Source organism: Calidris pugnax, unplaced genomic scaffold (genome assembly GCF_001431845.1).
Source record: "Calidris pugnax isolate Ruff unplaced genomic scaffold, ASM143184v1 scaffold115, whole genome shotgun sequence".
Taxonomy (NCBI): domain Eukaryota; kingdom Metazoa; phylum Chordata; class Aves; order Charadriiformes; family Scolopacidae; genus Calidris; species Calidris pugnax.
The window spans coordinates 598111-613895 of NW_015090840.1; the positions used below are offsets into that span (position 1 = coordinate 598111).

General features: G+C 35.5%; 1 protein-coding gene across 7 annotated transcripts in view; it reads left to right on the plus strand.

Moving 5' to 3' along the window:
• CNTNAP4 (contactin associated protein-like 4) overlaps positions 1-15785 on the plus strand; it is a 212448-nt gene that overhangs the window by 165148 nt on the left and 31515 nt on the right. For all 7 annotated transcript variants that reach the window (XM_014942078.1, XM_014942081.1, XM_014942083.1 and 4 more), the window contains exons 12-14: positions 2543-2662; positions 7368-7565; positions 12803-12959. In XM_014942078.1, coding sequence (XP_014797564.1) covers positions 2543-2662; positions 7368-7565; positions 12803-12959 — 475 coding nt within the window. The remainder of the gene's footprint in view (positions 1-2542; positions 2663-7367; positions 7566-12802; positions 12960-15785) is intronic.

The window sequence follows — 15785 nt, forward strand, 5'->3', positions numbered from 1 at the left end:
GTCTGAGATGTTTTCTGACCTGTTTTCATTTCTGATTGAATTATTCCATCACAAGAATATATATTTGTATTGATCATTCACATTAGAAAAGTTTTCAGTCATGTAAATATTCATAAGTTGGTTCAAGGAAAGGCCTTGAGAATTCAAAATACGTAATGGCAAAAACTCATTGAAAGTTCTAAAGTTTGTCTGTTTCTGTTTCACATTTTTCATAATTTACATGAAATGGTCAGAAATATCCTCTTCCATCCATATAATTCCACTTTCTGAATCAGCAAATTGTTTAGAAATGTATTTAATTCATCTTTATTCATCTCAACAATTAATAATATTTTTTTCTGAGACAATGGAAAAACATTCATGTGCAAAAGTAATCACATGCTAAGCCCTAAGCATATGTTTATGTAGTTTGCTGAATCAGGGAGTAGATTAGAAGAAATTAAAAAAAAATAAAAATTGCAAGTAAAAACTCATTTCACAGGAGATACTCTACATCTGTAGTGTTTTAAGCAAGTTCTAGGAAGCAGAACAAATCATTATTCTGGCCTTCATTATATGTTTCTAATAACTAGAAATCTTTATGAAAATTTACTGATAATTTCAAAGAAATCACGTGATTAGATAAATAATTCTGTCATAATTGTCCTTATAAAATCTATAAAATCCTTCTTGGCAGATTTTATGAAAAGAATGTATGTCTACACCCATGGGATTTTTAGGAAATCACTGATTTTAGAAGACCCTATTAGATCTCACTTGTACAGAGTCAACAACAGTGATGACTTTTCCTGTAATACCTTAATTGTAAACAAAGTAGTGGCATAAATAACAATTTTAAGAAAATTTGTGTAACAAAGACAGAATACAAATAGTACAGATGTTTTTAATTATCACAGTGTATACTTTAAAACTATGACAAGCCCAAAGTGAAGATGAAGGTGATTTGACTCATTACAATTTGAAAAATCACATGTTAAATCAACTGATGGTGTCTATGAGGACCGATGGAGGACATGGTTTCCTAATGATTAGGAGTTCATGAGAAATGTAACAATATGGTGAGAGTTAATTGAATTCTTATTCATTGTCAATAGTACACATAACAGCTTTCTGAGATATTTGTTCATGATTAATAGAATACAAAAAGGAAGTTGATTTTAGAGATTTTAATAATTATTTCAAATCAAGAAGCTAGAATAATTTTTGGTCATGTTGTCACACTTCCATGTAATTAAAAAAATATTGTCCCTTGAATTCTCAAAGAACCATTCTTTTTTGTTATAGGCCTAGAAATAAGTTACTGATCTCAAAATACTAGAATACAAACTACCATGTTCAAAAATCAACTAGTGACTAATCAAATCTCTTCTGTCATGTTTAAATTTAACTAACACTAAGGAACTAAAACATTCCATTTGAAAATTACATAAATTGTGGATTCTGAATATTCCTAGAGTAAGCAATCTGAAAGAATTGTTTATCTTTTTGATAAGTGTAGCCATATAATCTCAGTAATCATCAGGCAAAAACTAGAGATCACCCTCTTCCAAAGACCAGCTTCTTTTTAAAAAAGAACACTTCTTTTGTATTACTGTGCTAGTACTTTACATCTTTTTTAATTTAAATAAATTTAATATTTATAGAACAAAATCTTCAAAACTGTTATAATAATAATGGAGTTATGTTTTTATTTGTATAGCACTTATAACTATTTTTTTTTTCTGAATCTAACGACTCCTTCTTTTTGGCAGAGTGTTTTTATAATAACTGATTGAGCACACAGTCTAATTTTGAAAAGACCAGAAGAGTATGACTGCTTGACAGTGATATAATGGTCAAAGGAAAAGTTAGGCTGGTATGGTCCCTGTCTGTACAGGGTGGACTCATAAGCCCTTTTTCTCAGGTTTTTGATCATAAAGAAGCCATCACAACCTCACAACCTTTTCTTTAAGCCTTGACTGCTGTACACATGACATGGGACCAAGGAGCTGTCATTTTGTTTTTGCTTATTTAGTTATTTTACTGCAGTCTCTCACAAGTCATTTGCCCTTCTATGAAAAAGGAAGAAAATAAGGTTTGAAAGCTGAAAAACACCAGGAGAAAATTAGAACATCTAGGAACACTGCCTACTTTCTGTTGTATGTAATAACAAAACCACCAACAACAAAAATCTGATTTTGTTGAGCTTTTAATGTTTGTTTCTTCAAAATCAGAGTCTAAGTAATACCCTTGGAATTACATTACAAATATTTACTCACTCAAACTTCACAGTTTCCTCTCTGAAGTTTCCAGCTTGAGATATGGAAGAAAATGCTTGAAAATGCCCCTTGTGATCTCCTCAATAAATAAAACCAAATGCACTTTACAAATTCAAATGGAAGGATAGTTTTGTTTATGTTATTTGTTCTTTATTCTTTAACAGTGAACACAGACAACTTCTTTTCCCCGTTGACAGGCTCCACACACTTTTATTTTTAATTCCCTGAATTAAAAAATGTAAAATTGTGCCATTACATTTGTGATAGAATATGTTCTTTTACAGCCATTTATGAGCAATCATGTGAAGCCTATAAGCACAGAGGGAACACTTCAGGCTTTTACAATATTGATTCAGATGGAAGTGGCCCCTTGAGACCGTTTCTTGTATACTGTAATATGACAGGTGAGGTGATAAAGTTCCTTAATCACATCTGGGTCTGTATGCATGTTTGTTATATTAAAACATGAGAAGCCTCTGTAGAGTGTAAGTTTAATGTATACATACACAACAAAAGGAATGTTACTCCTTAGCTCAGAATACTGGGAAAACAATTAGCCAGAGAAATAGAATAACGACAGGATTTAGTCTGTGTAGCTAGCACTGCATCCCTGTTGTGCTTTGCATAAATGGGACATGTTCAATATAGAGACAATGTCATACTAGTTCATTTTTGGGGAGCAGCTTTGTTTCCATTTAAGTTACAGCCTGTTGAGGACATTTAAGGAAATGAGAATTTTCAAAATGCAAGTAGATATTTTGGAGAATACAAATGCAACAGGTGGCACTCTCACAGCCTCACTTTCAGGCACCCTGCCTCCTCTTCTACATACAGTTCTTTGAATCTGACGACTTCTACCACTGGAAGTTTTAAATATCAAAGTTTGTTGTTGGTCTGCTTTTTAACAAACCAGTGGATGTTGTCTGTGTATGCCTATTGATATATGTCCTTTCAATGCAGCTTATGTTTAAATGGCTTTTTGAAAATTATTATTGCTTTATTTGTGGCTGTTTCCTCTTCTTTATACTTAGCTTCTTTTTATTTGAACTACTTTCCAACCAAAATGATGGAAGTCTTCACTGGTTTTTGTGACAAAAATATATTTTTACGCAGTTATAACTTTCTAAAAAACTATGTGAAAAATGTATAGCTGTATTTGATTTAGGTATGTCTTAAGTGTTGAGAATTTGACTTAGAAACCTTATCATAAGCTCTTTATGTTGAATTGTAAACAATTTGTGGTCATGTCTAGCTCTTGAGAAACTAACAAGGCTCTGCTTGCCAATGGCATTGGTTGATTTTCACAGTGATCTAAAGAATACTTATTATATGTGTTGAAATAATAAAATTCTCATAATCTCAATCAGTCTGTGCAACTTAACTAGGCTCACCGTATCCGGTCCTGGCTTTGACTTATCAATGAACTGTGCTAGCTCATACTGGGCAAACTTCAGATTGGCACAGGTTCTTAAAAGGAAATATCCTAGTGTCCTATGAGTTTAAGAGAGACCAAAGAGTCATGGCAGAGGCATGGCAGAAAGATAATTTTTTCAAGTTGGTATAACCCCCCAAGGTCTGTCGTTATCCTTGTGTGTCCATGAACTGCTATTACGATTTTCCTCAGTCACCTCTTATTCACCACATTAATCAAATCTCATTGATCAGTTTTTCATCTTGAGATGCAGCCTGACAGGATGAATCTTCTGTATTTCCTTTGTTCCTGGTTTCTTCATGACTGGTATTCCCTGTTCCCACTAGAGGCAGAGAAGGCAGGTGCCAACAGTACTTACAGCGCTGCCTTGTTTTTGGCATTCATGGGTGTCTATTTTCAGGCAGCTGGGAGGGATGTGGCTTTCCTTGGTTTTATTCTTGGAGGTCAGTTTCAGAATGAAAAGCTTATAGTCCATACTGCCAGTTAAAATGAACAAAGTTCGACTGCATTCTTTTTGGTTTTAAATTTGGGAGTGTGACAATGACTCTGGTAGCTCACCTGTTTGTCTCAATTTTTATGTTTGGCGTAGCCTGTAGATATATTTGTGCCTGTGTGTATGTGCATGTACAAAGAGAAATCTGTTCTATTTTTCCAGCCATTTTTTTTCCAGCCATTTTTTTTTTTCACATCATGAGTATGTACTTAGTAACATTTTATAATTTGACCAAAAACTGTTAAGCAATGATAGAAAAGTTGCTTAAACAGACTTTTTTCAATATAATATTTTTCAATAGGCATTTCACCTTAATATTTCCTTTAGGTTTTCTGTGACCATGAGTTCTTTCTTCTCTATAAATACCTTATAATGTCAGCCATGTGTGGCCTGTAGGAAGCTAATGAAATAAAGCACTGTTAAATAGTTAGAAATACTCCTATTGGAACTTCCGAAATATTATCATCAATACTACAAGTTAGAAAACTAATTTTTCTCATATCTACTCAAATTACATTTACAATGTAATTACAATATAAGAATACAGTGAACATGAATCTAAACCTGACCTGGCTGACACAGACAAGCTTTAACTGGGAGTCTGGTCACCCCTACCTAAAAGTGGATTTTAGTCATGGCTGTCAGAATGTTACAGGCTTTGCATGCAGAAGCTGAAATAGAATAAGCTCAGTACTTCTGTATTCATAGTTGAGGGGGTTTGGCAGAAGTACAAAACAGCAGAATCACACGAGCTTTAATCAGCCACCAATATTTAGGGCGATTTATATTTTGAAGAACATGGAAGGAGTAATTTCTACTCCTAAGCAGAGTGCCTGATGTTACATTTCCTTGTACACAAACTATAGGACAGAGTGACCAATGTATTCCCATGGTATTTTACCAGTCAGTTGCATCCTTCCTGTGTCTCAGCGTACAGGAAAATTATTGTTTTAGTCCCAAAGTACATACATAGTAGTCTGTGGCCTCTGGTAGCTTCTAAAGTAATGCCTTCATACAAGTATTTTTAACATCAGTTTTAGTTCTTGATCTGTGTGGTGTTTCATTGTAGTTTTTAGAATTGAAAATGCTTTCCACAATTGTTGTACAAAGTTAAAATATTTGCGAAGTATCGGTGTAACTGGAAAGCTATTGAACTGCTGTGCTGCTTAGTGTAAGCAACATGGCTCTAAGTTGAAGGAAGTCTGTTTCACACAAGACTGCACATCTTAGTACACACCTTTTATAAGTAAGCAATATATTGTTTATTATTTAACTGTTTGGATTATATGTATATTTATATGCAGGTCATTTCTGCTATTTTATTACAAGAACACTACTTTGGAACATACTTTTCTAGAAGTTATGTTTGGAGTTCTGGATATTACTGCCATACAGCCATACACACACCGCGATACAGCAAGACCTGGACAGGCTAGAGATTTGGGCAGAGAGGAACCTGATGATATTCAACAAGGGCAAGTGTAGGGTCCTGCACCTGGGGAGAAATAACCCCATGCAGCAGTACAAGTTGGGGGCTGACTTGCTGGAGAGCAGCTCTGAGGAAAAAAACCTGGGAGTCCTGGTGGTCAACAGGATGACCATGAGCCAGTAATGTGCCCTTGTGGTCAAGGTCAGTGGCATCCTGGGGTGCATCAGTGTGGCCAGCAGGTCAAGGGAGGTTATCCTCCCCCTCCACTCTGCCCTGGTGAGGCCCCATCTGGAGTACTGTGTGCAGTTCCGGGCTCCCATGTTCAAGAAGGACAGGCAACTGCTGGAGAGGGTACAGCAAAAGGCTATAAAGATGATGAGGGGCCTGGAGCATCTCTCTTGTGAGGAAAGGCTGAGGGACTTTTTTATCCTGGAGAAGAGAAGACTGAGGGGGGATCTGATCAATGCTTATAAATACTTAAAGGATGGATGTCAGGAGAATGGGGTCAGTCTTTTTTCAGTGGTGCCCAGTGACAGTACAAGAGGTAATGGGCACAAACTTGAACATAAGAAGTTCCATCTAAACGTGAGGAGGAACTTCTTTACTATGAGGGTGGCAGAGCACTGCAGCAGGCTTCCTATAGAGGTGGTGGAGTCTTCATCTCTGGAGACATTCAAAACCCACCTGGACATGTTCGTGTGTAACATGCTCCAGGTGGCCCTGCTTGGCAAGAGTGTTGGACTAGATGATCTCCAGAGGTCCTTTCATACCCCATACCATTCTGTGATTCAGTGAATGTTTACTTGTGATTCACTGAAAAAAAATCTTGCAGACACAGTTTAAATGCTTCTGGAATAAATATTTTGGATGCCCCTAGTTTACATGAATCATAAAGCCTGTCTGTGCAATGCAGTTAAGTACGCAGCAGCCGTACTCAGCCATATCTGAGCTAAAAGTCGACTAGAGAGCAATATGTCTTTTTTAGTGAAACAGCTCTCAATTCTAAACTAGTACTTCATCATGTTGCAGTACTGACTCAAGTGGGCACACCACGGTGGGTTCTATAGATTAATATTATGTTAGGTGTTTGAAAGCCACTTTCTATTGAACTTTGGAAGCTGTGATTCTTAGTCCTGACTAAATACAGGTTTTGAATAGTACTTCAAATGACTACTATTTGATTTAAGATGGCTAGAATAACTCACCTCCATGTAATCTGTGTTTTATAACAAATACAGTATTTGCAAGCTACTTTTGCTTTGTTGTAATAGAAAAAAGCTGTAGACCATATTCTCACACACAATAAATTAACTGAAATTATAGTGATATATGTGCTCTAGCTAGAATCTAGGATAGAACTTTGTGTTATTTTATAAAAAATTTAAGCCTTGGAAAACTAACAATAATAAGCATTATTTCTTTCTATACTGTCATTTCAATTTCCCAAGTAAACTGTATCTTATTTCAGAGACAATTATATGGGTGTTGTCATTTACTGTTTCCTTATTCAATGATCATAGCAAGCTGAGTACCTGGTGCAGTCACAGCATCATCATACTTTTAAATAGAAACAATTATTAATTGTTTTCACTTTTGCTCATTGATTTATGTCTCTGTTTTGTATTCCCAAAAGCACTTTTTCTTGCCAAAGAAGTGACATTAAAGTTTGGTTTATTTCATTGTGTATTCTTTTTCCATTACCAACTTATGCAACTACTTCTCATTCTTTATTACTTTTTACATGTGTTTCGAAAGATACAACGTGGACAATTATACAGCATAACAACACCAACCTAACCAGAGTCAAAAGTGCTAATCGAGAGAACCCACACACTGTGTTTTTCAAGTACTCTGCCAGCCTAGACCAGCTTCAGGCTACAATTAACCATGCAGAACACTGTGAACAGGAGCTTGCTTACCACTGCAAGAAGTCAAGGATTTTAGATAAGCCAGGTAAGTAAAGCAGATAAATCTTACTATGTTGCATAGTGCATTTTATTTTATGGCTATTAAAGGTATTTATTTCTATCAAGGTTATGCCATTTTGCTACTAGGGAGTTTGAACTACTTCAAATATCTAGTAGTCAGATTCCTGTAAGTTGCCAAGAGATATTTGAACCAGAAAAAAAATGTCAATTTATAATTATCTTCATTCACAGAATTAAATGCTCTCAAAGTTAATTTCTCTCATACATCTTTTAAATTAAAAGACATTATTATTATCAGAGCTCTTGTTGGTCTGCCTTCCAGGATTTTTTTAATTTTAATGAATGCATTACTGAGAAAATATCTGCTTAAAAGAAGACAAATTATTGCATAGATGTCAGCAGAAGTTTATTGAATATTTTGAAAACTTAAGGAGCATATTGTGTGTGTTTGAGAAAAAGCATCAATAACACTAAATTTCAGCTGTCCAATATAAGCATTCATTAAAAAAGCAATATTTAAACTGTGGATTATTGACAAAGGGATAATTGTTTTAAGAGAAAAATGGAAATCATCTGATGTACTTAAAGAATAATGAAGATACATAGTCTACTTAAATCTCTCACTGATACAGGGCTGCTAACAGACTTTACAAAGAAAATCCATTATAAGTACTTCAAATAATACGGAAGTAAAAATCTCATTGTTTACTGTCTTTTGAAAAAGTAAGAGAAATTGTTTTACTTATCCACCAGAAAGTTTGAAGGTGCTCAAATTGATTTATTGGCATTCTTTTCTATTAAGCAGAGAGCGGGCCTCTGAGTGCAACAGTTTCTGCCTCTAAACTCTTTCCTTACATAATCTTTTTTCTTAATTATGTCATGGACATGACTGGACTTCTTAAACTAGAACTCACTCTTGGCAGAACTCACTCTGCTTGAAAACATCCCCACAGCATAAAAGATGAAGTTACTATTTAACACATCCCACTAAGCCTCCCTTTTACCTATGGACTCCAAATTAAAGTTATGGTTAGATGTTCAAAAGCCTGGTTTACACCACGCAGAGGGGTTCAAGATTGTGGTCTCTAGGTATTTCATATTTTTTGATTATTAACTGTCACATAAACTAAGTGACTGGGGCAAGCAGGACTTTCTACAATTCAGGGGTTTTTGTTGTTCTTGGGGTTTTTTTGTGAGCCAATGAGATTGCACAGGAATACTGGTAAATATTTTTTTTAAAAATTTGAACACAACAAAATGTAAGCCCTGGGATTTTTTCTCTGAGGCTGTGAGAAAAAGTTTTTCAAATATCCTCCAATCTATCATCTTTTTCTTTCTACAAATATAAATTTAGAATCTACTGATATCATGGAAAGGGAAAATTCTAGAATCTTTTGAAAATGTTAAGGTCGTGGCACTCCACTAAATACTTCTTTCTTCTGTCTCCTGGATATCAGAGAGCTGGTAAAAAGAAGAGGAATTAGGGGTCCTCTCTTGCTTTTATGTGTTTTTTCTTTAAGATATATCTTTCCATTGAAAACTATGGAGACAAGATAGAACATATTACTTTTTCTCTCTGAAGAGTGGTAATTTCAAACTTAAAACTGTTACTAAAAAAATCTAGTTCTATGTTTTTGAGAGCTTTGGAAATTTATTTCTCACCTATTTTTATGTGAAACATAAAATTTCCAGATTGCTCCAACAAGTATGCGTTTTAGCTTTTACTGTCTCACTGTGATATAGTACCATAAACTTTAGAAGTTTTGTTGGAAATTTTTTGTCAGGAAGTTGCAATTATGTGTGAATGATAGTTAAATTATATAGGATGACCAGCCTATTTAGATGAGCTCAGAGAGTTAAATAAAAATTCTGTTTTAAATAAAAAATGCTCCAAAAATTTGAGGGAAGTTTAGGAAGGCAAAGTGAGAGTATTTGAAATTTTGGATTGCTGACACAGTTGCTTCATTTATTCAGCATCTGAAGATAGTCTTCAACAAGTTTTCCTATTTAAGATATATGCTTCCAGATTTCTATGGATGTTTCTCTGAATGACCTTATAGTCAGAATTAGGAAGCAAATCCAATCCCCCTGACATGGGCAGGAACACCTGCCACTAGAATAGGTTGCTCAAAGCCCCATCCAGCCTGGTCTTGAATGCTTCCAGGAATGGGGAATCCACAAGTTCTCTGGACAACTTGTTCCAGTGCCTCACCACCCTCCCATGAAAGAATTTCTTCCTAATATCTCATCTAAGTCTCCTCTCTTTCAATTTAAAATGGTTACCCCTCGTCCTATCGCTCCAGTCCCTGATAGAGAGTCCCTCCCCATCTCTCCTGTAGGTCCCTTTCAGCACTGGCAGGCCATTATAAGGTCTGCCTGGAGCCTCCTCTTCTCCAAACTGAACAACCCCAACTCTCTCAGCCTGCCTTCATAGGAGAGGTGCTCCAGCCCTCTGATCATCTTCACAGCCCTCCACTGGACCCATTCCAACAGGTCCGCATCCTTCTTGTGTTGAGGACTCCAGAGCTAGAAACAGTACCTCAGGGGGGCGTTTCATGAAAGCGGAGTAGAGGGGGAGAATCTCCTCCCTTGTAATGCTCGCCATGCTTCATTTAATGCAGCCCAGGATGTATTTTACTTTCTGGGCTGTGAGTGCACATTGCCAACTCATGTTGACCTTCTCATCCACCAGCACCCACAAGCCCTTGTCCTCAGGGCTGCTCTCAATCCATTCTCCGCTCAGCCTGTATTGTGCTTGGGATTGCCTCAACCCACACGCAGGACCTTGCACTTGGCCTGGTTGAACTTCATGAGGTTTGCATGGGCCCACAGCTCAAGCCTGTCCAGGTCCTTCTGGATGGCATTGCTTCCTTCCAGCATGTCAACTGCACCACACAGCTTGATGTCATTGGTGAACTTGCTGAGGGTGCACTCTATCTCACTGTCCATGTCTCCAACAAAGACATTAAACAGCACCAGTCCCAGTACTGACCCCTGGGGAGTGCCACTAGTCACTGGTTTCCATTTCGATATTGAGCCATTGACCACAATGCTCTGAGTGCAGCCATCTAGCCAGTTCCTTATCCGCTGAGTGGTCCATCTGTCACATTCATGCCTTTCCAATTTAGAGACCAGGATGTCATGGGGGACAGTGTCAAACGCTTTGCATAAGTCCACGTAAATAACGTCTGTTTCTTTCCCCTTATCTACCAATGCTGTAGGACCACCGCAGAAGGCCAATAGATTTTTCAGGCGTGACTTGACCTTGGTGAAGCCATATTATCTATCATCAATCACCTCCTTATTTTCCATGTGCCTTAGCAGAGATTCCAGGAGGATCTGCTCCATGGCCTTGCTGGGCACAGAGGTTAGACTGACCAGCACATAGTTCCCCAGGTTTTTTTTAAAATGGGGTTACGTTTGCCCTTTTTCCATGCATATAAGTACATTATCAATTTTCCTGCACATTTTAATACATCCCACGTTTGCTATCTATAATCTCTACTAGCTATGCCTGATAAATGCAAAATTTTATGATGGTCACATGAAATATTTTTTGGAACATGCAGTCCATATAGTAATTCTTAACTGATTGCATTTTAAGAATACACTATATTCAATCAGCCTTGATAGTATTTACAAAGGATGTCATTAAAGAGCTGTTAATACATTTATGTGATCATTATGAAGAAATCTCTAAGCATTTTAATTAGTATCTTTATTTTGCTTATGCAATATTTTCTGCCAAAGTAGGGATGTCTATCTGGGCTAATTAGTATGAAGTTGCAGCATTTCACTAAATACTCTCTCATCACCCTGCTGTATGAACAAATAACAGAGACCAGCTTTTAAACATACCCTAATGTCACCAGCAAAAGACTGAGAATATTAATTCCTGGCTACAATATAAAGCTAAGGCATGCTGTTGAAACAGCAGAAATATTCTTCTTTTTACAGTCTTAGATGTTACACGCTTTTTAAAGTGTTGTCTGATAAATTATTTATAAACTTTCCCTAAGTTTTCTTCCTCCTGTGATGGCTTGCAAACACAAACACTTATATTGGACCTTGATACCATTATGCATGTTTGACTTTTCCAGAAAGTGTTTACAATGGGTTTTGGCCAGCTGAGCCAAAAGTCGTGTAGTAATGAATGCAGTCAATAAGTTCACAATCTGAGAGATTCTCAGTGTAACAGAGGTCTTACCTAACACTGAGGTTTAATAAGCAGTGATAATTATAAATAAAGTTGAGACTAGGATAAATTCCAGCTTCTTCATGGAAATCTGCTGCTGAAAACTTGGAACAGCAGCATACAGAAGCACTTCTATAAGAAACTCTCAAATGTAACAGTACCTGATTTCTTCTCATGCCTTGTCTTTCATGCAGGCTTTCATGCATTTTATCTGTCATCCTTCTTCCTTCTGATTCAAGTTGGTTTATCTTTATGCTTCATATCTTTTAGCTATTGTCTGTTCTGTATATATTTTCTGTTGATGTGCTTGCGTGGCAACATCTTTAAGCTAAATATACACTGGTAACATCAAGGAAACATCTGGTTTTATCATTTATCTACAAACAAAGCTGACTGGATGCACCACACTGAGATGTAATAGTCTTGGGAAACCTCCCTTCTCCTCACGAAATACATCGCCTTGGTTATGGGAGCACCATTAAACATGATTTCTACTGTCTCTGAGTGTATAAATTCTGAATCTGCTCTCTGTGACCTAACAGCTGTCTTTGGGCATTTCTGATTAACACTCTATACTCTACAGTACTTCTGGTAGCAGGATGAGATAATTTCTGCATAGCTTTTTTATAACTCTTCTCGTTCTATTGCTGGTAGTTCCATGATCTGAAACGGATCTTTACTTGGGAATATAAACTACCTTGATTTTTAGGGTGATGCCATCTTCTTTTTCATGGAACATTTTAAACTGAATTATATATATGGGCTGCTTAAGATAAATGATTCTAATATCATGGCTGGATGAATACTGGACTGCAAGTTCTCTTTTCCAAGAGTGCAGCAAAAACCTGTGGCAATCATTTAATACCTGATAATGAAGGATTAAAATGAATCATTATTTGTCAAGTAAAGGTAGTAATATTTTTTTTTTTCCAATTAATGTTTAAAGTTTTTAGATGTGAGGGGTAATTTTCTTCTGCTTAACCTTTTTGGAAAGTTGTTTAGATAAGAAAAACTGGGAGAAGTAGGAGACAAGACTGGGCACTGATTTTCTCTAACCTAACTTTTAGATGGGATGCCACTGAGCTGGTGGATTGGAAGAACCAATGAAACACAGACTTACTGGGGAGGTTCCTTGCCTGCTGTGCAAAAATGTGCTTGTGGATTAGAGGGAAGCTGCATTGATTCCCAGCATTACTGCAATTGTGATGCAGACAGAGATGAATGGTGACTTTTTACTCTTGCTTATTCACAATATTTTTACTGTTGCATATTCACAATATTTTTCCAATAAAGTAAATAAAGAATATATACAGGTCTTTTCACATTTAGAAAATCATAGGTGGTGTAAATTTAAATTACCGAAGTGTCACCTGTTTCTTTGATATAGGACACATTTTCTCATAAAATTATAACTATATAAAATAATTATATAGTTTTATATACTAATACAACTTTTTCTTTGATATAGAACACATTTTCTCATAAAATTATAACTATATAAATTAATTATATAGTTGTATATACTAACACTAATATACTATACTAATAACAGCATACATACATATATTAATATATACACAAGTAAATTCTTTCACTCTGAATTATGAGGATGGTTTGATTTTATGCCGATACTTTCTAGTTTTGTGGTATATTGCATGTTAGGTATTAAGACATTAACGCGTCTTTAGTACAACTTCAGTTATTAGTTTAAGAATACTGAAAGTAATTAAGGCTAAAATAAAAGGTATTGGAAAAAAGTCAGTTAATTTTTAGCATAATTTTTGAATACACTTAAGTTTAGACTTTTTACCCCTTTTTGTCATTCACAACTTAGATAATTATATTTGGACAACCTTGCTATCAGCGGAATAAAGCAAAGTGAAGTATTCATATGGAATCCTAGTTTAAGGGGATAGAAGGATTTTTAAAATGTAGATCTTCCACTTGAAATCCTTGATGTTTTTTATGATCCTGTTCAAATAAGTAACATAACAGATGATATAAGGTTACAATCGTTACAAATATAGGGAAGGTACTTAGGAACTTCTTCATGTGTACAAAATGCAGAAATGCATTCTTTTCTCCTCTGTCTAGATATCCACTCTTCCTTTAAAGGAACAACTAGTGAATTTGGTTGGAAAATGCTTATTCTCTCATCATGACCAGGGAACTCAGCAGATACAGAAATGGAAATACAATGAAGAGTTAGTCAAAGAAAAATTCTTTACAAGCTTCAAAAATATCTGTAGGAAAAAAGTTAGCATCTGCTGTAAAAGTCAGAATGATATCTGCTGTACTCATTCCAATAAAGAGACTAAACACATACACAAAATTCTGGGAATTTCCCTATTACTGTACTGTACAAAAATGCAAACAATTTTTGATTTGCAACAGCAATATAAGTGTTAAAAGATGAATGCGTTTTGAGACAAGATTTTGAGTAGTTTCTAATATATGTAACATCCTATTGCTCAGTTTTGTCATTCAATACATGCTTACATTCATAGGTTAATTTATAGTGATAACATACTTGTAAATTAAGTAGATAGAGGATGACATGCTAGTCTTCACTATAACCACTTTGAGTAAATTACATATGTTGATTAGGTGTATTACATTGAAAATTTAATTACTTCTGCTTTATATTTCTGAATGTATCCACTCTTGAAAGTATACTTTTCTTTTTAAGTGGATACTTATCCCAGCAATTCCAATGTTACGGAGGCTATGTTTACACGTTTTTTGGTAGGTGGGCTTAATGTTACATTTGATTCCCTGGAGACTACCGGTTTGAATCAGTTGTCTCGATACCGTTTATAGAGCAGAAGTAGGTAGAAACTATGCTTATTTGAGATGCTTTCTGTGCACAGAAAACCAGATTTAAACACAGTGAGGCTTTTAAAATACAGTTTTTATGTTCTGTTTTTATAGTGAAATCTAATTTATTTCATAGATTGGACATAGATTTAAGTCTAAAACTCCTTGTTTGACCAATCAAAATCTTTAAATATCTAAAAGTCTAAAACAAAACAGAGATTTTTGTAAAAAAATCTATTCCTAAGGATCTGCAAAAATGCAAATCCTTTTTGCAGATGTCGTAATTTAGTTTCTACTGTTTCCCTTAGTTTGCAGCATAGTTTTACTGAAGCTTCCAGTGTTTTGAGAGGTTTTTTTCAGTTCTAAATTAGAAATCTGCAATGTTTCACCTCATCAATAAATAACAGTTTTTAAAAATGTTTTGCATTCCTCACTTAGGTAAAAACATTTCTGGAAAAAAATAAAATGCATTTGTGTACACTGTGGTCCAAAACAGACAAAAAGAAATTGTATACAGGGGAAAGATGGTGATCATAGTAAAGGGAAGAGGAGGGGGAGAAAAAAACCCACTAATTTCATTCAGTGCAAGGATGGTATCTCTTCCTGTTTTCTCAATCCCAGTGCATGCTGTACTGAGAGAAAGGGTTACTAAACCCAACAATGTTCTCAGAGAAACACGACTTGCTGGATGAGGTGTGTGTCTTGTGTTTAATCCCTGAGCAGTGTGAGTTCCAGATTCTCTCCCTTCGCTAAGTTTATACTGTTGTGTCTGAGCCATTTGCTTTATCTATTAAAGGGGAGATTCAACTATAAATAGATTGAATGAATCAATTGAATTTTCCAGAACGATCCTGAGTGTTTGAAAGTTTCTGTGGTTTCATGGGAAGTAATTTTAGGGTCAAAACTAGTCTTATGAAATTCAGAAATTCAGTTGTGACACTAAGTTAACAAAGATTTTTAAACAAGTAATTTGGTCTAAGTTTACAAGTGCTAGGTGTGTGCTCTGTGTGCTAGGTTGCATATTTTTTTTTCTGTGAGTTACATATTTGTAGCATATTCTGCTGTTCCTGTATACTCAACATGATTTCCTATTTTTTTAAATGTTTGTCAAGAAGTAAAAAAAAGAAGCTAGACTTATTTTGAAGTTATACTAAACCATTCGATATTCCATAGTGAAGCTACAGACCATTATAGATCAAATATATCCTCAGTGACATCAAATTACTGACTGGG